Source organism: Antrostomus carolinensis, unplaced genomic scaffold (assembly GCF_000700745.2).
Source record: "Antrostomus carolinensis isolate BGI_N321 unplaced genomic scaffold, ASM70074v2 scaffold44, whole genome shotgun sequence".
NCBI classification, from domain to species: Eukaryota; Metazoa; Chordata; class Aves; order Caprimulgiformes; family Caprimulgidae; genus Antrostomus; species Antrostomus carolinensis.
In genome coordinates this window covers 3,544-29,028 of record NW_010308440.1, presented here as the reverse complement: position 1 = coordinate 29,028, position 25,485 = coordinate 3,544, and the positions used below count along the sequence as shown (strand labels likewise).

General features: G+C 38.1%; 1 protein-coding gene across 1 annotated transcript; it reads left to right on the top strand.

Moving 5' to 3' along the window:
- The first annotated feature begins 10,028 nt into the window (after nt 1-10,028).
- BCO1 (beta-carotene oxygenase 1) lies at nt 10,029-24,413 on the top strand. Its single transcript, XM_010165739.2, has 11 exons — nt 10,029-10,192; nt 13,908-14,036; nt 15,446-15,575; nt 17,045-17,192; nt 18,072-18,219; nt 19,235-19,455; nt 20,309-20,566; nt 21,701-21,803; nt 22,631-22,725; nt 23,453-23,564; nt 24,235-24,413. Exons 1-11 carry the CDS (start codon nt 10,129-10,131, stop codon nt 24,411-24,413), a joined length of 1,587 nt encoding a protein of 528 aa, XP_010164041.1. The 5' UTR covers nt 10,029-10,128.
- The last annotated feature ends 1,072 nt before the right edge of the window (nt 24,414-25,485 follow it).

The window sequence follows — 25,485 nt, the reverse complement described above, 5'->3', positions numbered from 1 at the left end:
GTTGTCAGCATTTCTCCTTCCTCTTTGCTGCTTGCAACAATAGCAGCAATAGAACATGAAACAGATTGCATCTAATATATAACAGTGATTGTGTCTGAGGGTACACACAACAAGGGTTGATGCTAAGTCACTGCAGTGGCCATTGAGAGGCCTATTGTCTAACTGTCTCATTCCATGTGGAGTCAGTTTGAAGAGTTGACATTAGGGTATTGCTTTCCTCCTCAGCAGAGGAGATAAAGTTGATGTATGCTGCTATTGGACACATGGGAAGGTGAGATAAAGCTCCTACATCAAAGGCATCATTGTGTGAACATTAAAGCTGGAGGTCTTTACAACAACAACAGAGAAATACAATAGTCAGAATGAATGGAGAAAGAGGAAAATGAAAAACACAAGGAGTTATGAGATGGGAAACACACAGTGCTCCTCTAGACACATTTAATTGTTTTGGATTGCTTTATTTTTAGTAATTATTATTTGAGGTGCTTGTTTTGGATGCTAATGCGATGTCTACAATTATTGTATCGTATTCATCCCGCCCAGCTGTTTACATATCTGCAGGTTCATCTCAGCTGTCCCAAGCGTTGTGTGTGTTTACACCCCAAGTGAAATGCTCTCATCATCCCTTAAAAGCTAAGCTTCTTAACTATATAGAGCTACCACATTCATACCTGCTAGGAGGTAGAAGGGAAGACCAGAAGTTAAACCAGTGATTTAGAAAAGATGAAAGTATTGCCTTAATCATCAGAGCTACTTGGGAGCCCTATGTGCACATTCCAAAGGCTGCTGATGGATTTTGGGAAGCCAGCCCAGCAACGTTTAGGAACTGAAGCCCCTAAGTGCTTCTGAACTTCCTTACAAAAGATGCCCATCAGGTTTACTGGATTAGCAGAAATACAGCACAAATAAGGATCTTCAGCTATTGCGATCCTCCTGTCCTTGACATTAACTCCATTGAATTTGATGCAATTATCATTAATTTATACCATCATAACCTGACGCTGAAAGAACATGCACTTATATTTAGACATGGATTAGTGAGCCAGCTACTGCATCACAGAGATGCAGGAAGCAGTGATGTTTGGTTGAATTCCCACATCGCAGAAATGCCACCTGAGTGGCACTCGAGCTGAAGGTAATGCACATACCACACACTGTGCCAGTCCAGCTCTAACTCTCTAAAGCTTTCTTGCAAAGTAAAGTAGGTATACTGCATCCAGTAAGCATTTAAGAGTGGTCTTCAGTCCCAAGAACTTGACCTTTAGTTCATTGTCACCTTGCTCAGGTGGATAAAGCAGGATTATGATCAGGGTTTTCAAGATAAAGTCCATGGGAAATTGTTTAATGGATAGGACAATTGTTGGGGAGGAGAGGAAAAGGGAAGAAAATGCACTGTGATGGAGAGATAGAGACTATGCTGGATGTCTCCTTTCTTACTGCACTTGAAAATCAAGACTTACCTCAGCTATGGAACCCTTGGAGCAAATCCCACATTAATTTCTGAGTGACTAATAGGGAGGGTGTAAGGAGGAGCTGAGATGTCAATATTCAGATTGGGTTTCCCAGCTCTGGAGAAGGCAAATCCATATTCTAATTAGCTGATGGATCTGGACCAGTCAATGCCCAGACACCCAACCTCTTCCTGGAAGAGACCATATAACTGATTATCAACTGGTTCTGTTGAGGATGTCTACAAATCAGGAGTCCCTTTTGGGCTGCATACAAAACTTCTTTGGCTTCAGTTTGGGAACCCCCAAGCCAACTGTTTTATATTCAAGTTATTGCAGCAGTCAGAGCTGAGGGCAGCTGCTGCCCACTTAGTTGGCCACTGGATATTTTCATGACATTTCCTCAGAGTCCTTGCTTCTTCTTGGGCCATCTTGACTTGCCAGCCTTTGCAGAAGCTGACAGCCAGTTCTCCTGTTTTGTCCTTTTAGATATGAAAACCAGCCTGTTTCTGAACACATAGGAGTGACGAAGGGGACTGTACTTAGATATGTCTGGCTCAGAGATACACACTCTGCATTTCCAGTAGGTGCCTTTGACTCACATTTGTGATGAATGGATTCTGTAGCATCACCCAGTTCTCTCTCTGCAACTGGAAATTTGACTACATGAACGTACTGCTAAAAATGCCAGAGCTGGAGGTGCCACAGGCTGTCCTCTGCGAATCTGCTCCAAAGCCAGTGAAATTAATGGAAGTCTTTTCTCTGGCTTTGATGGATTTTGAAATAGGCCCTGAAAAAGAACAAATAATGTTTGGAAATGTCTACAAATAAAGCCAAGCTCTCCAAGTGAGTCTGCTGTTGGCAATTTCTACAGCAGTGTGAATTTTTTTCCTAATCTACGGTTGCTATAAGTAACTCTTCATCTGCCTGCAGCAGATGGGGAATGGAAGACAGACAGTTTCCCTCTTTTGCACTTTGTTGACTTCATATATTTTTGTGCCAGCAAAGCAGTCTGTCAGTTTATTCTGTTTGCCACAAGGAAGAGAAAAGCATTTATAGAAAAGAAAATACTGCTTTAAAAGCATCAAAATTAGCAACTAGGGTCCCCAGGAAGAGAAGAAATTCCTGAAAGCCCTTTTCACTCCTAACTGAAAAATGGCTTGATTTCAAATAAACAGTGCGCCTTGAATTTACCGTGTTGTAGGAAACGTGCCTTTTGCATTCTTCCTCAACAGAAGGGCATTCTTTAAAAATAGTTTTCTTATGCCAGAAGTCCACATCCACATGGAAGCTTCACAGTATAATAGTTTATTTAATTTTTTTTGCTATTTGTCTTTGTATAGCTTGCTGAATTTGAATAATTAGTTTAAGAAGTTACTTAGTCACATATCATAGTGTGCAAGAGACAAAATGGTGCACCTTGCTGTGTAATCTCATCTTCAATGTTTCAAAAGGCAGTCATGGACGTGCTTAATTAAAGCTCTCTCATTGTTTCAAGGAGGTGACTGGCAATTATGGCAAGTTCTCCTGTTCTGGCTGCGCATGGGAGTGTAACTGACCCCTAACAGGTATTGTAAAGCCACTCCAGTAACTCCGGGAAGTGTCAAGTTGAGTGTCAGCTGTATAGATTTTGGATACACCAAAACCATTCACTTTTGCACAGTTCTGAAGAACTGGGGCAAACTCACAACAGAAAGGTCTGTACATAAGCCTTGTTTTTAAGGAACTATGAGCCCTTTGCATATAGCCAAGGCTTGTTAATCCTTGTTCAGTTAGAGCTGTGTGCCTGAAAGGCTGATGTAGCAACCACCCTTACAGCACGTGTTACGTACCAGTGACATAAACTAAAACACATTCACCAGCTAAAATGAGGCTTGCAAAGCAATTGTGTTTTGCAAGCTTTGACTAGAAACTAGTGACAAAGCTTTCTCAATATTTTCACACCCTCACTCCAAGCTGCAATAAAGCTATGAATAACTCCTTTGTGAACTCTCTTGTGCCTCTTGAAATAAGTCTTTTATTTTTCTCAGAAATGTTTCAGGGGGCCCTACATATCTCTTACAGAGTCCTTTGCCCTTATGAGTTACGCCAGATGGTGGCCACCACAAGCAAGTTTCTTCATAAAAGCATTGTGCTATATAAAACATCACAAAAGACAATGATGAATGATTTATTCCTGGTTTTCAAATGGATCCTTCAAGTTTTATTAATTTTTTGTTGTTGTTAGAAGTAGAAGTGGTTGAGGTGAAAGAAATCCAAAGCAGATTTTGTTTACGATGCTGAAAAAGTTAATAGCTGTTAAAAAAATACTGGTAGCCCACACTGAGATTCTGTCAGGGAACCTCCTAGGTGATGTTCACCACTCCTAAAAATTGAAACCCTTAAAACCAGCTCAGTTTTGGTAGCCAAATCTCAAAGGATTCATAATCACCAATTCATTTTTTAAAATCTAAGCTTATATATGTAAATTATATGCCATTTGGAAAGTTTAGCTTTATATGCCTGAATTTTTATAGAACAGGAGATGAGCATACACAATACTTATCTAACATATGTAGGTGTGGTAGGCTTACCTTGGTGCCTTTGCAAATCAGCCTTTCATGCCCCAAATTAGGGGCTGAGCACTGGATTGCAATTTTTGAAAAATACAAGCCTGTTCAACAATCAACAGCTCTATAGTTCAGGGCACCCTGAATCCAACTGCAAATTTCTCCATGACCAACTGCTGCTATTAGAAGTTGGTCATTTCTCCATGACCAGCTGCTGCTATTAGGAGAACACAGCTCATTCATAAAACTTTTCTATTTCAGAACTTTGATGTCCCAGACCTGAGAAAAATCAGTTCCAGAGTTTCACTGGGCTACTGGAGATCTGGGTGGGCAAACAAGGAGGGGAGGTATGGTGCCACCACTGACTTCAAGGTGGTCCTGATTTGTACCCTAGTGCAGATTAGAGCTGCATCATGACAGCCTGAGAACATCCCGTGATTCAAAAGGCCATTGCAGCCCAGCAGAACAGCCTGTCAATCCTTAATTGAGGCCAGAAAATACTAGATTTGAAGAATTAAGGAAGTGAAGAACTGCCAATGGGAAGGAGTAAATCACACCCCTCTTCATTTTGGCTGTTGTTCATTTGCCTTGAGGGTGAGCAAGTAAATTTACTCTCTATAGGAGGATATCACCATCTTTACATTCCTGAATATTACTGAATGTAATGTATAGATTTTATCAGGAATAGAAATATATCTCTGTTCTATGAACTGAATAGTCATATGAATGGAAAATTTATTTATATTACTTCACCTTTGAGGTAGAAAAAAGATTAGTTTCAGGTGTCATTAAGTTGAGACGAGATTGTGAGTGGTCCATTTTAGTGTGTCACGTACACTTCCCCAGTGTGCAGAACTGCCCCTTGAAAAGATCTGTTTCATTCTTTTACCCAAATAAGTAGGAAGTACCAAGTTCTGAGCAGGCTGTCTGGAAAGGAACGGAGAAAAGCCCCTAGGTACACCTACATCTTCCATCTCTCCAGCTGGCTTTAGAAAAGCCCATCTGCCAATTAGCTTAAGAAGATGGGTCACAATCACGCTTCCTTCCTTGCTGCTCTCCTGGGTTGCTTGTCCTGATAGTGAGACCCAGTTATTTGCTGACTCAAAAGGGTTTGTTTTTGTTGTTGCTCTACTGTCTAATTTTCCATGTGGCAACACAGTGAACTTACCAGCGAGCCCTGCCAAGTTGCAATTTTGATCTTATCTTGCTTAGAAAAACAGGGAAAACAATTCTTATCTTTACAGGGTGCCATAATTAAATTAGACTTTCATGCCTGGCATGATGGGGTCAGGATAAAGATAAGCAGCACTACATTCAAGAGTTGCTGGGTTGGACATAATTTCTGTTTATAGGATGTATATGGTTACTTTCTGGCACAATTGTTGCCTGGATAAGTCCCTGAGGATCTTCTCCTAGGAACTGTCCCTTAGGAAGCATCTAGTCTTGCCTTCAGGCTTGTAGCTTGACTTTCCTCACCTGCCATACTGTTGATGCCTCAATACCCACCCCTTTCCCAGCTAGTTCCTATCTTTTATTGCCTTCCACAGCAGAATTTCCACTATTGAGAAGAGGATAAATGTGCCCTGTAAGAACATTAATCGAGCTAGGGTTACTGGTGACTAAGGTTAGCCTTGAATTCATACAGAAAGTAGCAGAGCTATCTGAAGCATCTGCTGACACCTCATGTGTTCTTATGATCACAACTGACTAAGTGGCATAATTTAGATGTGCCATTATCTTAATAAGAGAACTGCTCTAAGGATTAAAGGTACCCTCTTTGGGTAAAACATTAACTGGTACATACAAATGGATTGAACTTTCCCTAGCACACACAGAGAGGCAAAAAAAAATTACTTGGATCTGAATCTACAGCCATCACAACTCCACTGGCGTCTCTGCAGTCACTCCAGATTTCCATAAGCGTAAGACTGGACAGATGTCTAAGGCAGTCCAGCTTCCACCTCTTGTTTTATTTAATTTCATTATACATTTTTCTTCTGCTTGTTATGAGCTATTTATGAGTTTAAAGGACAAGAAAACAGAAAGAAAAATGCTGTGTTACAGGTTGTTTTCATTAACAATGTCCCTCACCGATAGCTATCCAACACCTTACAAAAAAGATTGGCTTCACAATCTCCATAATGAGAAGACTGGAGGTCCAGCAGTCTCTGGTCAGGAACGCTGCTTTTGTGTTAACCACTCTACACTCAGATGCCACCTGACTAAAACCAGAAAACGGTTCTTTTTAGTTTTTCTTTTATGTTCTCCCAAAGATGTACAGCAGGTTAAAAGGTAGGACAGTGTGCAGCAGTGTTGACTTCTGTCACCGTACGTGTCTGTAACACCATTTCTGCACCTTCAGTCAGGGAAGTGAATGCCAACCTTCATGTTGTCATTCTGCCCTCTTGAAAACACATTACCAAACTGTATGATTTATTAAATATTAAAACATGTAATTAGTCTTGGGATGTTGAAAGGTGCAGATAAGGTTATAAAAGTCATACGGTGAGGAAGTTTATGTGGATCCTGTAGCTGTTTACTTGCTAAAATGCCTAATGTTTAAAATGTTTGGGCATTTAAACACTTGGGCATTACGGTGACTGGGCGAGCTGTCTGGTTGAATACTAGTAGGAGTGGGCCAGCAGTTCTGTACCTCAGCACCTGAAGAGTTTTAATACTAAGTTATATTATGTTTTTATTTAAATTAACAACTCGGTATTTCTTTAATACCATTTATTAAAGAGATGACTGTAGTAAGAAAAAAGTATATCACAAAAAAAATCTCACAAGAATATCTCAAAAAATAAAATCTCAAAAAAATAATTATTTTGATCCAAACAATACTGATCAAAACAGTATTTGATCAAAACTGAAGAATATACAGCAAAACCTGGTCATAAGAATATACAGAAACTATTGTTATTTAATTTTGAACAACCTATATTAGTAGTTTGTGTTTGCAATTATACTTGGACAGTGCAAGAGAAGTATTCCTACTGTGCTGGTGGTATTTCTTTTGAAATGAGTTCATGTCAATAAGACTGTATTTAACAAAGATTAGAGCTTATATCTCTTGGCACAGTGAGATAGCAATTAGTGTGTTTTCAGCAAGAATGACTGTTAAGTTCCAATCAGTTTTACTAGTGGAGTATTTTATTTGGTAATAATAGATAACACTTGATAGTTGGAAGTTCTTAGTACAGCTGAAAGTTATATTCAGGTAATTTGCCCTTTGTTAATGTACTTTAATTAGATCTCTAATTTTAGAAGAGAAAAGCTGAGGTTAAAGTAAATAAAGTACTTATATTTCAATATGGAGATAAGGAATAATATTGGTCTCTCTCTGATTTATAAGGCAGTGATCTCTAAATGTCATCCCCAGCCTTGCATGGCCATAGAGCAATGCTGGACAGGGTAGTGCTTTGCTCCAAAGATGTCTTCATGGCCCTTTTCAGGTTTGGGAGAGAAGCTCAAGGCACTCAGAGGCTGGAGGGAAGTGAAAGCAAAATGAACTCGAAAGGAAACAGCTTGTAGCCTTCACCACAATTGTGTAAAGCTGAAAAAGATACAGTGAAGAAAACCTGCCTGAGGTGGGGAGCTGGTAACTTCAAAAATGTTGTAATGAGGGTGAACAGAGAGAGGAAACTGGGGGGGGGATGCTAGATTTGGTTGGGGGAAGATTTGTGTTTGAAGGATTCTAAAACTGGCTAGTGTTTGTAAACAAGGTCAAGCATCAGGAGAGGCCACTCAACCATGGGACTGGGCCGTTTGCTTTAAGGTTTATGTTTTCAATATTCCTTACTGGGAAGACTAAGACAGCACAGTCTCCTCGAGTTTATAATGTTTTGATAAACATTATATATATGAGTTACAACATGTCTAGTAAACCCAAGATCAAAGAACCACAGGTAGTCTCTCCAGAGAGGGTTATATTTCCTCTATGTTCTCTAGAACATGGATTTTACTATAACCTTCTCTATGCTCTCCCATCAAACATACGTTTTCACAAAGGGGGAAGAAACATTGTGAAATAATAAAATCAGAAAAGTCATCTAATCCACATCTACTTCTGCTGATAATGGCACATTATAATTGTAAAACAATACATTGATATTTCTCCATTTCAATGCAAAAAGAGGGAAATGACACAGTTAGTTAGCAAGAAAATTAATCTCTCCATATGTTACTAAGTGCTTATTTGTCATTAGCATGATGAAAACAACAAAAAAAAGGGGTTAATGCTAATTAAGTATTTTTCACTAACAAGCAGGAAAGATTAACTTTGCAAGGTCTCCTTTTTTAAGTTGTATAAAATATGGGATAAAACTTTCAGGCACAGACACCTGAAATTAGCTACCAAAACACACTTGGGTTGATTTCAAAAGTTGCTGCCCATCTGCAGCTTCTTGTTCATCCATTCAAACAACTTTTAACAAGGTTTCCAGTTATCTCATCTTGGCTGAACCTTAAACTAGATGAACAGTCATGGTGGAGAAGGGCAAAAGTGGTTCAAATTAATCTTTTTTATTGCTTGCTTGCCCTATGGAAATCTGCTTGGCACTGCTACAGATTAGACTGCTCACAGGTCAGAGAATTAAAACCACAGTGTTACAAGCTGTGGCCACATAAATGGATGTGGATATGCTGAAGGGAACATATTAAAGCAAAGCAAAACATCATGGACAGAGGAAATGTCCCTGTGGCTTAGTGGAAGTAGGGTTAGACAGCTTTGCTTTTTTGCCAGATCCTTTTCAGTCTCTTAACCTTGCTGAAAAATCCCTTACTTGGCTTTGTATACACGAGTCTACATCTCCACACACACACACACACACACTCTCTGTCTCTCTCACATATATGTATATACACATATACATGCAAATAGTGTGTGTGTGTTTATATATATCTGCATATGTCTATGTATGTGGACTTTGATACCCTTCATCTCCTCCAGCCTTTGGTTCAGTCCTGCTGTTCCTTTATTAATACTACTGACTCCAACAAAGCCCATATATTTTCTGTTTTAATCTGGCTTTTTATTTTGTTACCACCTGTTTCTGTCAGCGCTTTCCAAACAGAGACAACGGCATGCTGTCTTGTTGGTCTCCAGAAGTGAAGATAGTCCATCAAACAGACAATAGGTTAGGAAGAGAAGAGCAATGTATGTGTGTAACAAGTGTGTCAGAGCAGTCAAGTGTAGTACAAATTGTGTTTTAAATAAAATGAATATGTATATTTATAAAAGATCAGTCAGCCTTAAGAACAGATCTTAAAATATTTTTGGGAACAATGGTTATTTAGCTGGAAAAAAATCAGATTTTAGGGCAACCTCACGTGAAATTGCATAATATATAATTGTGCAAAGAATCTTTTTATCCTTCATGTTCAGTGGAGCCTGTGATTTCCTCTGCAATCACATGCTTTATATTGAAATAATTCTTTTCTTAGAGGATTTTAAAATGAACAACATTGAACTCAGTTAAGTACCTTAGCTAGGAAAAAAGCATGAAGTTAAAATTCCCCCTTATTTTTAATGATTCTTGCTATTTCACAGAGAGGATTCAGGTCATATATGGGAGAATATGTTGAAGTGATTATTTATGAAAAGAGTTTAAATTTCATAGAATGGGAAGAAAAGGATGACACTTCGCTCTGAAATGTTTGTCACTCCCAGAGAGCCAAATTCAGAACAGAGGATAGAGTTTTCTTCTCTTTTTCTCTCCCTTTCTGCCAAATGGGGCAAGCACCGCTAAGCAGCATCTAAAATTTTATCTGCAATGCTGAAGGCGATGTTTCAGAGTCATTCCACCTGACTCCTGCCTGTGCCTGGCTGCTTCAGAAAGGTTTTTAAGGAGCAAACAGGTGACTTACATTTTTCTTACTTCTCCTTTGAATCAGTGAAAGAGTTAATTTTAATGAGAATGTGCATGAATTGTACATGTGTGTGCGCTAGGGATTAAAGATCAGCTATTATAAATTGTCAATCTATAAGCCACCAGCCAGCAGCTCGCATTGCACTTTGACCTTATTTTTATATGTAACAGGAAAGAGCTGTTCTCAGCCCAGACAGGAGGGGACCACTACGGCAGCAGGAGCAGCTGGGTAGGACACAGCAGCTGTTTATTGCATGAGAGATGGAAACGATATTTGGTAGAAATAAAGAAGAACATCCAGAGCCCATAAAAGCTGAGGTGAAAGGTAAGTGAAAGAAAATCCCTTCTCATACGCGCGGTTACTGTGGTGTTTTCAAATACGTAAGCACTGAAACACTTGTGCACAGCACTGAAAAGGGAAACGGAGAATGTGAGAAACGTTAAGTGAATTTTGTTTAAAGGACTCATCTCAGATAACATTTGTGCCCCGACTGTGGGATTTCTCTCACTTCGTGGGCCTTTCTGTGTACTTTTCAAAGAAGTCTGTTTGAACAAGATTCTCTGAAGTTGGTGGTGAGGGACGAAATCTCGGGATTTAATCTGGTGACACCCCATCCCCCATGGCTCAGCTCAGGCTTTCGGTTTGTCCTCTCTGTAACCCTTCCCTACCCTCCCTCCCTCTGCTCACACTCTTCCTTGCCTCCTGGAGAGAGTCACTAAAATTGTGACTCTTCAATAAGAGTATTTTTAAGTAGAAAAGTGGCAGTAATGGATGCCACCGTTAATAAGAGGATTCAGAAGTTAATCCAGAAAAAATTGCCGAGTATTCTTCAACGAGATGGTTTAAAGTGACTCTCTGGGGATGAACATTTGAACAATCTATTTTTACTGCTTTTTTTACTTTACAGAAGAGATTTTTGCTACAGCTACAGGAGAGGTTTCTTGCTGAGAACCTCTATTTAGTAAATATATGCTGCATTGTTTGTAATATGTAGACCAAGACGTGGTAGGCGTCTAATACCAATTTTAAAGTCACTTCCCAAGTACAACACTTAAGAAGACAATTAAAACTTGCATGACTTTGTTGTTATTGATCAATTTGGTGGCTGAATTGGAAAAGATTTTGTTTCAAGTCAGACAAAGTGCTTTGTTACAATTTAAGGTGCTTTTATGCCTTTAAGGTTTTTTTTCTCAAGATAAAAACTTATCATTGGAACATTTGAAGTTGTTTGCAAACAAACCATTTTTCAGACTTGTTCTGTATTATGGAATGATTTATTTGAACAAAGATTGCATATTTCAGTAAATAAAACTATGTATACAAAATATTCCTTCATTGTTAATGATGATTCAGTATTTACTGATTATTAAAACTAGAGAACCCTGACCTTTTTAAATATTTTGCTAGCCATGAGCTCTGCCAGTATTTTGGCTCCTTGTTACTCAATATGTACACTGTAAATACAACCCCATACTTCTAACGTCAGCCGTCATTTAACCCTTGCTCTCCTAAACACTGTACAGCCATGTGATTATATAAGACTCTGTTGCTATGATAGTTAATAAACTTCCAAATATTTGGAGATTTTACTGGGTCACTTCTGTGTCCTCATGTGGTGTGGAAAAGTATCATTATTTCCACTTCAGATCAAAGTCTGAAGCAAAAAAGATACAGGGTCCAGATTTTTAAAGCTATTTAAGCACTTTAGGATGTTCATCGGTACCTAGTGATTTACAGAAATTCTTAATTCCCATTAAGATGAATTCTCATCTGAAAACCTCACTAGATGACTCTTTGCTCCATGCTTTCCATATTGCAGTTATGCCATAAATTACACTGAATTATACCGGAAATTTCAGAAGCTTCACCAAGTCCACAATGACTTAAAAAGAAGATCCACTTTTTACCCTGTTTATTTATCTCTTCCAGTGAAATTATTTTATTGACTTTCCCTGGAACTTTTTGAGCATCTTTATTCTGAGATAGAGAAATAGTCTGTAAGCAAAATTTTTAGCCCAGGAGCTGCAAGATGTTCACTGAATTGCAGAAGTATCTGCTTTTCTTGAATGATGGGCCCCAGAGCAGAAGATAGTTTTACTGGATCAAAATCCTAATATGCAGCAGAAGTGTTACATCTTGACCGCAGGGAAAGAAGGAACTGGAAAGATATCACCACTGGTTGCAGCCAGGATACCTGCAGTCAGCCTAACTCAGTGGTAGCAAAAGGTTTGTTGCAGCCCATGCTCACTGCACAGATTTACAGTCATAAATGGCATTGGTGGGAGTGTAGGAACATAGAATACTGCGCTCACTACACTGCAGTTGCCCAGAGTATTGGAGAAACAGCAGAGCCTACAACCTTCAACTGCCAAGTAACAGAAAACTGTAGAAAGGGAAGTGGCAAGAAGAGAAACACGTGTATTTTAGGCATATAAGCAGACTAAACTTGTTCAGCAATTAATGTTCAGTAGTCAGCCAAACAAAAATTATGTCTCTATTTTGAATAGATACTTTCTTAAGATCCTAATCCTATTAGCTTGGAAGGATTATTTTCTTTTGCCAACTTGTGATTTCCTCACCAGCTATTCTTAGTTACTCAAGTTTTGTACAATTATCTGTATTAAAGGTTAAACCTTGGTCCTCTTATTCGAAAAGGTACTATATTTATTGCATTGGAACTCTCTGTATTAGAAAGACAAGTAAGGTTTGGTTTTCAAGGCTCTTCTATAATGTAATCATAATAAGAATAGTCCATCCATTGTGTCAACAGTTTTTTATCTTCCTCATGTATTCCAGAACTGTGGACCTAATGAAGTTGTGTGAGTATTGTGGCATACAATATTAATTGATTAACCTGACTGAGAATATATTTTAGGTAAAGCTGGCATTTACTCACTATCCTTCCTTTGCATTTGGATGGTTTTTCCTTCTGTCCTTATTGTCATTTGTTTGAAGAAATGGCAAACTTCCTTGTCTCCCTTACCTAAAAAGGTCAAAATTCAGGAAATACTCTTTTAGAAAGTGGCCAACATCCCTTTAGGATCTCAGAAAGTCTTACAGCAAAAAAATTTGTTACCTCTCTGCAACTGCATCAGCTTTGACAAAGCTGAATATTTCCATAGGAGGACATTTCTACCCTCTGTAAAGGGAGTATTAATAAGGTGTGTCAACATGGGATCACGAAGTAAATGATAAGGAGAATTAAAAGAATAGCTTTTTATGCAGAGACAAAGTTCAGTGTAGGAATTGTGTGGAAAAGTAGTATGTGATCTTAAATGGTCCCTCAGGAGGCATACACATAAAGAAGCAGCAAGTGAGGCTTTTAATTTAATATCTGATATGCTTTTGTTCAGCTCTTTAACCCTAATGGCATTCTTTAATTGTTGTTACTCTGTGTGTCAAATAGTAGGTAATGTATTTCTTGCAGGGATCTGATGTGGAACATTTCTTATTCAAACCTTCACAGTACTTATATATTTTCAGTATAATATTCCTACCCTTTATTTTTGTTCAAAACACCAATATTATGACTAGTGTCACAAAAGCACTCCCAAAATGACACTACATTATGCTGTGTAATTTAATTGATGAAATTTTTACTGGAATTCATTTAGCCTCTATTTTAAATTGATGTACTGAAAGCCAATGCAAGTCATGCAACCTATAAAATATGTTTATTTCTGATAAGCTCTAGCTTTTCCTGGCATGAGTAAAAGGGTTTAAATGTATCACTTTAAAATCTGAGTGCGGGAAAGAAAGGTCCAACTTTATTTACTTCCTGATATTTAGCAAATCACTTTCCAGTTATCTCATCTTCTTATAGTAATCTCATTTAGCAGTATTCATGCAGAATATTACAAGTGCCACATTTTTGAGCAGTTCAAATTTTAGTTAACCCAATATAATGATATTCTATTACAAATCTTGACACACCCACAGTCTGTCTGCCTGTATGAAGCCTATTGCCCTTTGCACAATTGTCCTGTAACATGCCCCTCACCTAAATGAATGGATGCTGGTATCTCCTTCTTGTTTCCAGGTCAGTTGCCCACTTGGTTGCAAGGGATACTTCTCCGAAATGGCCCAGGGATGCACACGATAGGGGACACCAAGTATAACCACTGGTTTGATGGCTTGGCTCTGCTGCACAGCTTTACATTTAAAAATGGTAAGTTGTTGCACATCATATGAAAAACAAACAAACAAACAAACAACCCAAATCTTGGTGTGTTATGTTACTAATTCTCTTTTGAGTGTGATTAGCATTAGAATGTTTCCCCTGCAGTGTGGTGTGTATGGTGAGGTGGTAATGGCTTTGGGGAAAGTCTCTCCAAACACACACACACACTCACACCTCACTGTGCAGAGCAGCTGCAGGACAGTTATCAGAGACAGATGATATTGTCCTTTTTTCTGGAGTGACAAAGTTCAATACTGTCTGCACTGCAGGACAGCCTACAAACAGCTCTGAGGAGGTTACTGCAGGGCAGCCTTTGCCTTCCACCCAGAGCGAGAAAACCTCCATTGTTTCCAACTGCATCAACCACGAGTACTGTAATATCCAGAGGTTTTTCTGTTGTGGATGAACAACCTAGTTTCAGGGAAGACTAACATTCCCCTTTTGGGATTTGTTTGTAGCTGTAACAGCTGCCAGGAGAGAAACTGGGCCACTGTGTCACTTCACATATCAAACCTCACTTATGTATACTTGACACCTCTACAAGCAGTCCTCCTACTTGTCATCCTCATAGAGGGAAAATAGGCAGCCCCTCTATCCAAAACAATTTCATTTTTTGTTTTCAATTAAAGCATTTTCTAGCAGTTCAGCTGTTTCACAGTGTGAGGCAGGATGTTTTACACCTAGATTCTTGCTGCAAAAAGCATGTATGTGTAAAAGAACTGGGTTTTAATCCTGTCATCCTGCATTTCTAGTGTTTACTTTTTAGTTTCCATTTCTGTGACTGGAGGCATTTAATGCAGCTGCAGGATCTCCTTGCCTGTCCAGCTCTACGTCCTTAACAAAATAACCTATAAAGAAATGACAAGTATTTTTTAAATTGCCAATATATTGGCAAATATATTGCCAATATATTGCTCTAAAGCAAACAGAGCTCAATTAGTTCAAGTATAACGGTCCATTAAATTGTTTAGGATAGACATTGATTCCTTCAAGCAATTTGTTACTCATAATTAAATTTTGCCAATATAGATTTATCACCAACCACACATTGATGCACAATTAATCATTTTTACACAAATTGTTCTGGTTTACTTGGAGAGTTTATCCAGATCCCTCCATTCCTCTCCCCAGTCCCCCAGTATTGTCCAAACATGTTGGGAATCAAGGAAGCCAGACAAATTGTTACCAATCTCAGCAGCCACAGGAGCAGCCCTGGGTTCCTTGGAGAGCTGAAAAAGCCTCCCAAAACAGGGATTTAGGGGCATGGCCAGGTTCATTGGGGACTTTTCTTGGCTAAAGGACATCTGCTTGAGAAACTCTTTCTCTGACTTTACCCATGCTCATTTTCTAAAGAACTTAACATGAAATGTGATTGAAACCTGTTTGGCCTTTGTCAGGTGAAGTTTACTACAGAAGGAAGTATCTCCGGAGTGACACGTACAACTGCAATATAGAAGCAAACCGAATCGTGGTGTCTGAGTTTGGAACTATGGCTTATCCAGATCCATGCAAAAACATATTTGCCAAGTAAGCAATGCTTTTTCCAACAAGATTCTTCTGTCTGCTTTTCTCTCCAGCACAGATGTCTTTCTGTTTACCCTTGACACATATTACAAATACAAAGTTTGTTTTGTAAATTTACAATTGCTAAATATTGAAAAGGCCAAGAGATATATCCAGCACTGTACTCTCCATGGGCTATTAGAAGGCAAATATTTTAAATTAATTTTATTAGCAGTATTAGCTGTTTTATTCACTATTGCAAGTAGATTTTGTTGTAATTTAAAAACCAAAATTCAAGTGTTTTGCAGAGGTTTATAAAAATTATACTATGTAAGGGGAGAAGCAGCAAGAAAAGAAAAAATTAAAAGATGAGGAAGGAATTAATGCAAAACTTATTCAACAAAAAGAAGAAAAGCATCAATAACTTTAAAAAAATCAGGAAAACTTCTGGACTAAAGACCACTTTTACAAAAAACAAAAGGAAAGTGATGAAAAATTTCAACTGTTTCTTGATTCATGTGCAGTGCTTTGAAGGACTACACCCATAGGCCTGAGCTAATCTTATGTTCAAAATCAGAACCACTTGGGATCATTGCAACAGCTGCTTTCATGCTGTTAGGAGGGATGATAGGCTGTATATGAGACGCAAAGTGTAAGCCATCATGTTATTACCTGCCTGGTAAAATTGGCTGTGGATATTCTCTGAGAAATGCAAGTAGCTCGCCCATCTCTTCTTCCTGGCTGAACTACTTCTAAAGACCTTGACTTTGATATTTGGTAAGAGCACATGCATGGATAGTTATTGCAAAATAGTTGATATGTTGTAAGTTATTACCCTGAGATAAGGTGCTTTTCTTCCCTCTCCCAGAGGTAACAGAGTAACACTGGCATTTTAAGGTCAAAAGGGATATAAGTAACTTTGTCTTGGCTTCAAGTGAATATGATAAAACCCCATACTAATAAGGAAAACAGTCAAGCCCATTTGTAAGCTGGATCTTCTTTGAAATCATAATTGTGATATGGGATAACACTGGGAACAAAAATATTCCATCAGGCTGAATCCATCTATTTCATGATGAGATGTACACTGAAAATCCTACCACCTTTTAGGTAGAAACCATTAGGCCAAATTCTCACAAGGGATGCACAGCAGAGCGTGTAATTAGCCTGTCCTGACAAACCAGTGGGTATGTCACAGCTGACAGCAGAACTGCACCTGGATGCTCATTTGTGTGTGGAAAAACTGCCACATGCATGTCCTTAATCTTCACCCAGGCCAAGGGCATTGAGGAAGCCCATCTCCTCTGCTTTTCCACCCTTCCCACCGGGGCAGCGTAGGAACTGCCAGAAGAGATCACAGCAGGAGAGAGACAGACCCAGCTCAGTGGCCCTGCACAGCCCACACTGCTCGGGTCACTTCTGCTTTACGTGGGGTGACAGCTAATCCAGCTCCTGCTGCTCTAACGGACCAACACACATTTCCCTCTCTACAGGGCATTCTCATATTTGTCTCACACCATTCCTGAGTTCACAGACAACTGCCTGATCAACATTATGAAAACTGGGGATGATTTTTATGCTACCAGTGAGACTAACTTCATCAGAAAAATTAATCCGCAGACTCTGGAGACCCTAGAGAAGGTATAAACGACTGTCTGTCATCCTGGTTCCTTGTCTGCTAATGAATATAGTTTCAGGCTGACTCATAAGGATTCTTGAACATGTGAAGGATACAAAACTGCAAAGATACTTTTCTTCTTCTACTATTTCCTTACTTTTGAAATAATGGTAAAGTGAAATACTGAAGATACCAGATCTTCTAAGAACTCGTGAGTTCAAAATTAAATCCCAGATAGTTTGGGAAAAGCTGGGCTCTGGGCAAATTCACTTGTACATAATCCAGTAAGTTTGCAGGAATAATACCACATATCATGTTTATGACAGTTTGGATTATTTCTGTTATTACGCATCTGTAGTTATCCAGTGATTTACATATCGAACAATTCAGTATGTCATTTATATGACTACTTTTCAAGGACCTTATGCAAGATACTACTTAATTCTTAAAACAAAAATCTGATGAAATATGATTTTTTGTTTGTTTTTTTTTTAATGCAGTACAGTTTGAGTACAATTTCCAAGCTTGGCAAATAGAAAATAGAAATCTTTTTGCTCCAGGAGACGGCAAGACTCATAGCCCTATTAAATAAACTGCTTTCAGGATGAAATGTGCATTTGCACAGCAACTTCTGTAGCCGGTCCTCCTGTTAAGTTATGTGACTGCAAGGGAAAGGTGAATGTAATTCAGATTCTGTAACTTCTTTTAGCCTTGAATTAGAAAAACATTTGAGCACCTATATAAGTCATTTGCTTTAACTGGTTAAATTTCAAAGCCTTTTGAAAATGGGGTACTATTAAAAGGCTGCCAGTGCTAAAAAGCTGATGGATTTGTGGTATTAGTGGAGATAAATTTTAATTCTCTTCTACATCTCTAAATTTTCCTATTGTATCACTTTCCAGGTTGACTACAGCAAATATGTAGCTGTAAATGTGGCAACTGCTCACCCCCACTATGACAGTGCTGGAAATACTCTCAATATGGGTACTTCAATAGTTGATAAAGGGAAGACAAAATACATTCTGTTTAAGATTCCTCCCTCTGTGCCAGGTAAGATATGTCTTTTATCAGTATTTTCTAGAAAATTTCTAGCAATATCTTTTCTTCTGAGGTTAAGGGGTGGTGACACAGCTCTTCTAGAAACCGGTGGTGATCATCTTCATTTTAACTTAGTGTGAACTTAATGTTAACTGCCTAGCCCATCTGGCCATGTGCTATTACAAAGGCTCATCTTGAACACTGTGTAAAAAGGGTATCTCAGTGTGAAGAACATGGTTTTTAGAAGAATTCTAATTTGAATATTACTAGAGTGAACTGACTCTTCGTTTCCTGTATTGTGATGTGTAGAGGGAGAATGAGCAGAAACAATGTTATCTATAGGACAGTATATATAATTTGGAGTTGTAAATTTTAATTTTCTTCATAAATGAAAATTCTCTTAAATAATGATACTGTGATTATAGGGAAGCATAATACCAAATAACACCTAATACAGAGTTAATTCGTCTCTAACCTGGACTACACTAGGCATTGCTGAAATACTGTCCTTTGTTCACACAGCAAATCACTTGCTCTTTTTCCTTCAAGACAATCCTTTTTCTCTCTTCTTAACTGAACAATCAAGAGGGCTTCCAGAGCTGAAAGATAAGTTTGTAATGTCTAGCTGGGGCTCAAGCAAAGTCAGTATAGATCAAGCAGGAACATCTCCTTAAAAGTTCAAAAACATGGGGGCATTTCAACCCCCTTGTAAAGCTGCCAATTTAATTGAACATCTTTCTGCTCTATGCTGGAACTTGTAATGACAGTAATCAGAGGCATCAAATACTAAGATGAAGGATCTCTGTCTAAATGGATCTGGCATTGTGATATTACTGTGTTGCTTCAGTCAGATGCAAACTTCCATGTTAACTCTGCAGGAGGAAACAAACCACTTTCTTATCAGGAAAATGCAAATAAAACTCAGGGGAACCTGTTCTTTCCTACTTCATACATGGGAGAAATCAAAGCACAAGATTGGATTGAAATTTATTTTAAATATATATATTTTTTTATCATTTATGTTCAGAAAAAGAAAAGAAGAAATCTTGTTTTAAACATCTGGAAGTGGTATGCTCCATCCCTTCTCGCTCTCTGCTCCACCCAAGCTACTACCATAGCTTTGGAATCACAGAAAATTACATTATCTTCATAGAGCAGCCATTCAAACTGGATATTGTCAAAATGGCAACTGCTTACATCCGAGGTGTGAACTGGGCTTCCTGCCTTGCCTTTCATAAGGATGATAAGGTATTTTTCCTAGTGCTGAGCAATGGAGTCAGCCAGGCCAGGAACCTCTTCCACACTGTTCTATTTTTCATCTGGTTCATTAATTTCAGTAATCTCTCGTTTTTCTTCAGCTCCTGACTTTCATGTTACACGTTTTTTAGAAGTTGTATTTTTCTGAGTACTATCTCCCATCTCCAGAAATTTCACATATAAATATCTGATGTCGAAGTGCGTGAGAAAGAGGATAGTTTGGCATTGTTAGAAATATTGCATGCCAGCAGAGAAATTCAAAACTGCACTAGCATCCCAGACACATACAGTTGCTCCTTGTCCAGGCAAAATACTGTATACTGTAGGTGAGATCTGTTCTAGATGCATTGCATCAGACAGGAGAGCCAGACTGGTGGAAAGCCTGCATCCAACAAAAGGAGAGTCTTTCACTGTGGCAACTGAGGAAAAAAACCTACTTTCTGAAGACCTTATTTCCACATGCTTTAGCCATCAATAAGTGGGGCATGCTGAGGTAGAGGGCACCAGGACAGAGCACCACGGAGACTCTGGACTAAGGCAGATATATTTAACTTAAAAATAGAGCAGGGTATTTTCCAGGTTTTACCAGAAAACTTTAATCCTCAGCCTAGCCCAAATAGTAATTTGCAACAGTAAAATGAGTTTAAAGCACCCTCATTTGCTCCTGCATTTTTTGGCATTCAGGCTGGAACCTCTTGTCTCCGAGCAGCAAATCCTGAAGTCTTAATGTGCTACAGTACCACCAGACAATACATTAGAATGTTGATGGCTACTGTTAGAAAAGTTTCCTAAATAACTATTTGCTGATCATTAATGGTTTTAAACAATGTTTCCTATCTTTCAGACTTGGTTTCACTTTGTAGACAAGAAGACTAAAAAGGAAGTATCCACCAAGTTTTATACCGATGCTATGGTGCTTTTTCACCATATAAATGCTTATGAAGAGGATGGCCACATTATTTTTGATGTCATTGCCTATGCAGACAATAGCTTATACAATATGTTCTATTTAAAAAGCCTGAGTAAAGACTTTGAAGAGAACAACAAGCTTACCTCCGTACCAACCTGCAAACGATTTGTTGTTCCTCTGCAGTATGACAAGGTAGAAAAAAAATGGCTTTTTAATCTGTTTTTCGGTCAGTAATTTAAAATACATCAGTGTGAATAATGAGTGAATTATTAGATTCCAGCCTTTATGTACCAATTTCTGATTCTTTAAAAATAATGTATTTCCAAAGGGTGCAGGAGTTTTGTTTTGTGTATGTTTTGTGAGAAGTAGCAATGAGCAGCTGGTCGTACAGTTACACAGATCTAGGTTCTGATACCATCCTGTATGGAGAACAGGGCTATTGAGCATATATCATTTCCTTACCAGTGAGATGGTTTGTAAGATGCTATCAAATCTGAGCACATATATCAACTTGGCTGTTGCATGAGGTTTTACACAGTTCATTTCTTCTACTTTACTGGAAGCCTAGATATATATGCATGCTGTTGCAATGGTTTTATTAAAATTAGAAGATTTCATTTAAGGGAGATTTACCAGGAATAGGGAAGATTTTATCTTTCAGTTTAATTAAAAACATCATTTCACACCATTGTTTACAGGAAAGGTTTTACACTGCCCAGCAACTTGGGCAAGTTTCTGCCTGATACTTTTGGAATGGATAATGTGTTTCTTTCTACATCCCAGAATCTTGCTGCTTTGCTTGCGTCTCAAAAACTGTTGTACAGCAATGTCAAAGGATGTGTCAAATCACACCAGCTATCCAAAATACCCTGCAATCTTAAGAATTCAGCAACAGCATATTAAAAAATTAGAATGCATTACACCTGCTTTTGCACTTGATTTATAGCAGGTGCCAAAAAACTAACCTTGGTGACTTTTGGTGGGAATTTGATACCTAATTCCTTGAAACCTTAAATTCACAAACTATGTAATCCATTTATTGTGCTTCTGGAACATAGCCATGTCTATCTAAACCTTTCAAAAGGCTCGGTGTGATTCCAAATTATTACACTATGATATATTAAAATCCTCTGCATATAACAAGATTTCTAATGAAAAGGTCAGAATCTAATGTTACAAGATAAATGCCATAAGAAGGAACTTCTTGAAGCTGGATTATTCATTTAATCTCCAAATTGTCTATATTAATAGCAAATCTGCTGTAGGATCTAAATTAGAAGCATGTTGTTAGAGACACATTACCTTTTCAGCATATATCTTTTTCAGGATGCAGAAGTAGGTTCTAATTTAGTTACAATTCCATCTACCGCGACTGCTGTAAAAGAGAAAGATGGCAGCATCTATTGCCAACCTGAAATACTCTGTGAAGGTGAGACATGGCCATTATACAGATCTCAAATAAGTTCTCTTACACACATAGGTGTGTTCTAATAGTGTTAATAGCTGTTCACGTGTGAAAGATTTTTATAAAGCTAAGAGAAATGAAATTTTTAATTAATATGTTTAGTGTAGATATTGACATTATCTTTCTCTTCCTTGCTTCCCTCCTCTGAGTCTATACAGTAACCTAGGACCTTGAACCTCTCATATATATTTATCAAGAGTGAAATCCTTTAAACACCTACATCAGTTTTGTATTAATATAGGATCCCAAGTCTCATCTTACAACTATTAATATGGTTTGCAAATCTGCCTGTTACAAGATCAATTTTATTTAAATAGGTCTGTTATAAATAGTAACTTCAGTTATTGCTGTATTTTATAAAGATCACATTTGAAAGTGGATTTTTAAACTGTTTTCAGGGGATAATAACAGGTATATGTAAAGAGTATACTTTTACCTAAGTGAAAGTAATTTCTTAGAATGGTAGCCTCCAATTATATCTCAGATGTTCACATCTCATGTATTTATGAAAAATTAAAAAAAACCCCCACACTTCATAATTTCCAGTATAATGAATCTCTAAGAATGCAAAATTGTAATTTTTGAACTAACAACCGTGCCTTAATTATGTTGTGTTAATATCCATCTTCAGCTTTTTAGAAATTCAGACATACAAAATCTATGTAACACCTGTTTTAAATACTGTCGAGGTTTCTCACAGGGCAAAACTTCCTGAAGACTGACACATGTAAATGTACATTTGAGTTATTTTTCTTCTCTTGTTCCTAAGTCTTGAACTTTATTTTACTCAGGGTTAGAACTGCCTCGCATCAACTATGACTATAATGGCAAAAAATACAAGTACGTCTTTGCAACAAAAGTCCAGTGGAGTCCAGTTCCTACAAAGGTATGATTAACATTTACAAAGTCAGAAACTGTATTTATAGAACACAAATCAAATTTAAGCAGTTTTAAGTGGACCGTGCTTTACTACTTTGGTCCAGTATCTGTGCGGAATTCTTGCCCCACTGGTTTCATCTTTACACATCACTATTAATAGCCTTTGTTCTGGCATATGTACCCTGCTTAACAATGGAAGGCCTTGAGAAATACTGAGGTCACAATAAAAGGAAAATAATACACAGGGTCAGAAAACAGAAGGTGTAAATCCTGTTTCCTGCTTTACTACAGAATCACAGTGATTTGGTGCAAGGCACTTACATGTTTGGGGGTTGGAACTGGATGATCTTTAAGGTCCTTTCCAACCCAAACCATTCTATGATTCTATGTTCTGGGCCTTGGACTCTTCCTCTGTAGAGTGAGGGCATTATTTATAGAGAAGGTTCTCTCATGATCTGTTTATATTTGTAAAATACTTAAAGCACATAAATTAAAGGCGTAACTGTAATCTAATGAAATGAAATTTAAAAAACATTGTGTGATTATACAGCCACTAAATGTGACTCAAAAGCTTCACATTTTCCAGGTGTATCCTTCTTGTGATGACACATGCCTTGTTGCTCCTTAGCTCTTAGCACTGGTCCCCCATGCCAGCAGTCTGATCGTGTTGTACCTTTGGAATAAACCACTGTCTGGGTCACTGACATTTCTCTTTTCTGGTCTCAACAATTTAGGTTGCAAAATTTAATGTCCAGACAAAGGAAATGCTCCACTGGGAAGAGGACCACTGCTGGCCATCTGAGCCCATTTTTGTTCCCAGCCCTGATGCAAAAGAAGAGGATGATGGTAAAGTAACAACAACGTTCTGAAAGCTGGGGTTACATGAGTTTTTATGTTAAATCTTACAAGTTTCATTTTTCTTAGTCATGACAAGAAAGCTGGTTTGATGCTTCCATTTAAGATTAAAATTAGCACCAGCCATTTTAATCCTGCAGACAGAAAAACAAAGCAACAATAGACTAAAATCAGCTTGTGTAATGTCCCAAGGTAGCCATAAAAAATAAAACCAATGCTTAGGATTTTCCAGAGAGCCACTTGGAACTGGATTTATCAATAGTTGAGAGCAGCTGAAGCTGTGGGAGGTCAGTGTTGTTACAGATGAGAACATGAAGTGGCACTGCAAGTGTCCCTGTAATCTTGGTCCAGTTCTGTTAGCTGACTCCTTGCAAAGGCAAATGGCAAATAGCTGAAAGGACGAGTCCCAGGATTGCCAGGCACACATTCAGTGTTGGTTTGCTTTTCTCCTTCCCAGTGAGTTGAAGGCAGACCAGAAAAAAGCACAGAAGAGACGCATTCATTAGGTCTTTAGCACTCTCAGTCAGACTTATTAATCTAGAAAGCACTTTCAGTTTGTGTCCTGAAATTCGTAGGAAGTAAGAACTGTTTCCTGACAGTGTTATCTTTTCTGCTTGGTGTAACTAGTATGTGCTTCTAATTCTTCATTTGCATGTCACAGGAATTGTTTTGACCTGTGTTGTGATGACTAATCCAAAGGAAGCACCCTTCCTACTTGTCTTGGATGCTAAAACATTCAAAGAATTGGGCCGAGCCACAGTAAATGTAGAAATGCACCTGGACCTGCATGGAATGTTTATACCAGAGAAAGATTTGAAGACTGAGACTGAGACTGAGTAAAATGCTATTTATCCTATTACACAGACTGAGACAACCTTCTACTGAATGTGGGATAGTATCATTCAGGAACAACCTTATCTTCTGACAAGAAATGACTAAATAGAATCTCTTCAATAACTATATATAACCTCTTATAAGAGATAGCAGTAACTTTTATTGCAAATAATTATATGCACAAGTGGTACATAACTATTCCAAAAGAAGAATGATCAGTATTAAGTGCTAATGTTGAATACAGCTTGTGGGGCAGGGAATAGGAGACAGTGGTAACAAGAAATGTTTTATTTGAGTAGAATTTTCTGAGCAAATGAAGTAATGTGTTTATAGGGTGATTATCGACATGAGTTACATGTGTCTGCAGCTCACGTAACTTTCATGGACTGTTTCAAGATTGCAGCTCACAATGAAAGTTGTCTCCTGCCAGAAAACCTCATGTTAAACTATCTATCTGCTGTGATACTCATAATTCACGGCAATGCATTCTCTTGGTGCTTGATTTCTTAAACTCTGCTGTAACCAAAGTATTACACTGAGGTGCTACAGCTTTCTAATTTAGAACCTAAAAAAACCTGCTTTGCTAATAATTTCATGGTGTATTTCTCCCTTTTATGTTGACAAAAACAAGTAACTTGAAATAGAATACATGGTTTTATGTAGCATTCGATCATACTTTAGTGCTATTCAGTCTTAAGCACTTTGTATTTAAATAAGTTTTCCTTGAGGAGAACATCTGACATGTCATTTCATGTAATTAGATGATTACATTGTGTAAAAGATAAACAGAAATGTAGTATTTATTAATATTGCTAATAGTCTCCATTAATAACAATACGTATATGAAATGAGAGCAGTATATTTCTAGCAGAACTCAGATTCACATGTTCAACAAAGTGTTTAGGTGAAAGAGTGAAAGGCCTAATTTAGACCCCATCTGAACCACACAGAAGCTGAAACTACAAGCTATTGTTGCTAGAGCTCAGTGTTTGCTTTAGAGTCTGCTTAGGAGCATCCACGTTCTGACCCGGGTTTACCATTGCCTGTGACAGATGCTTCCTAATAAAAGTACACAACT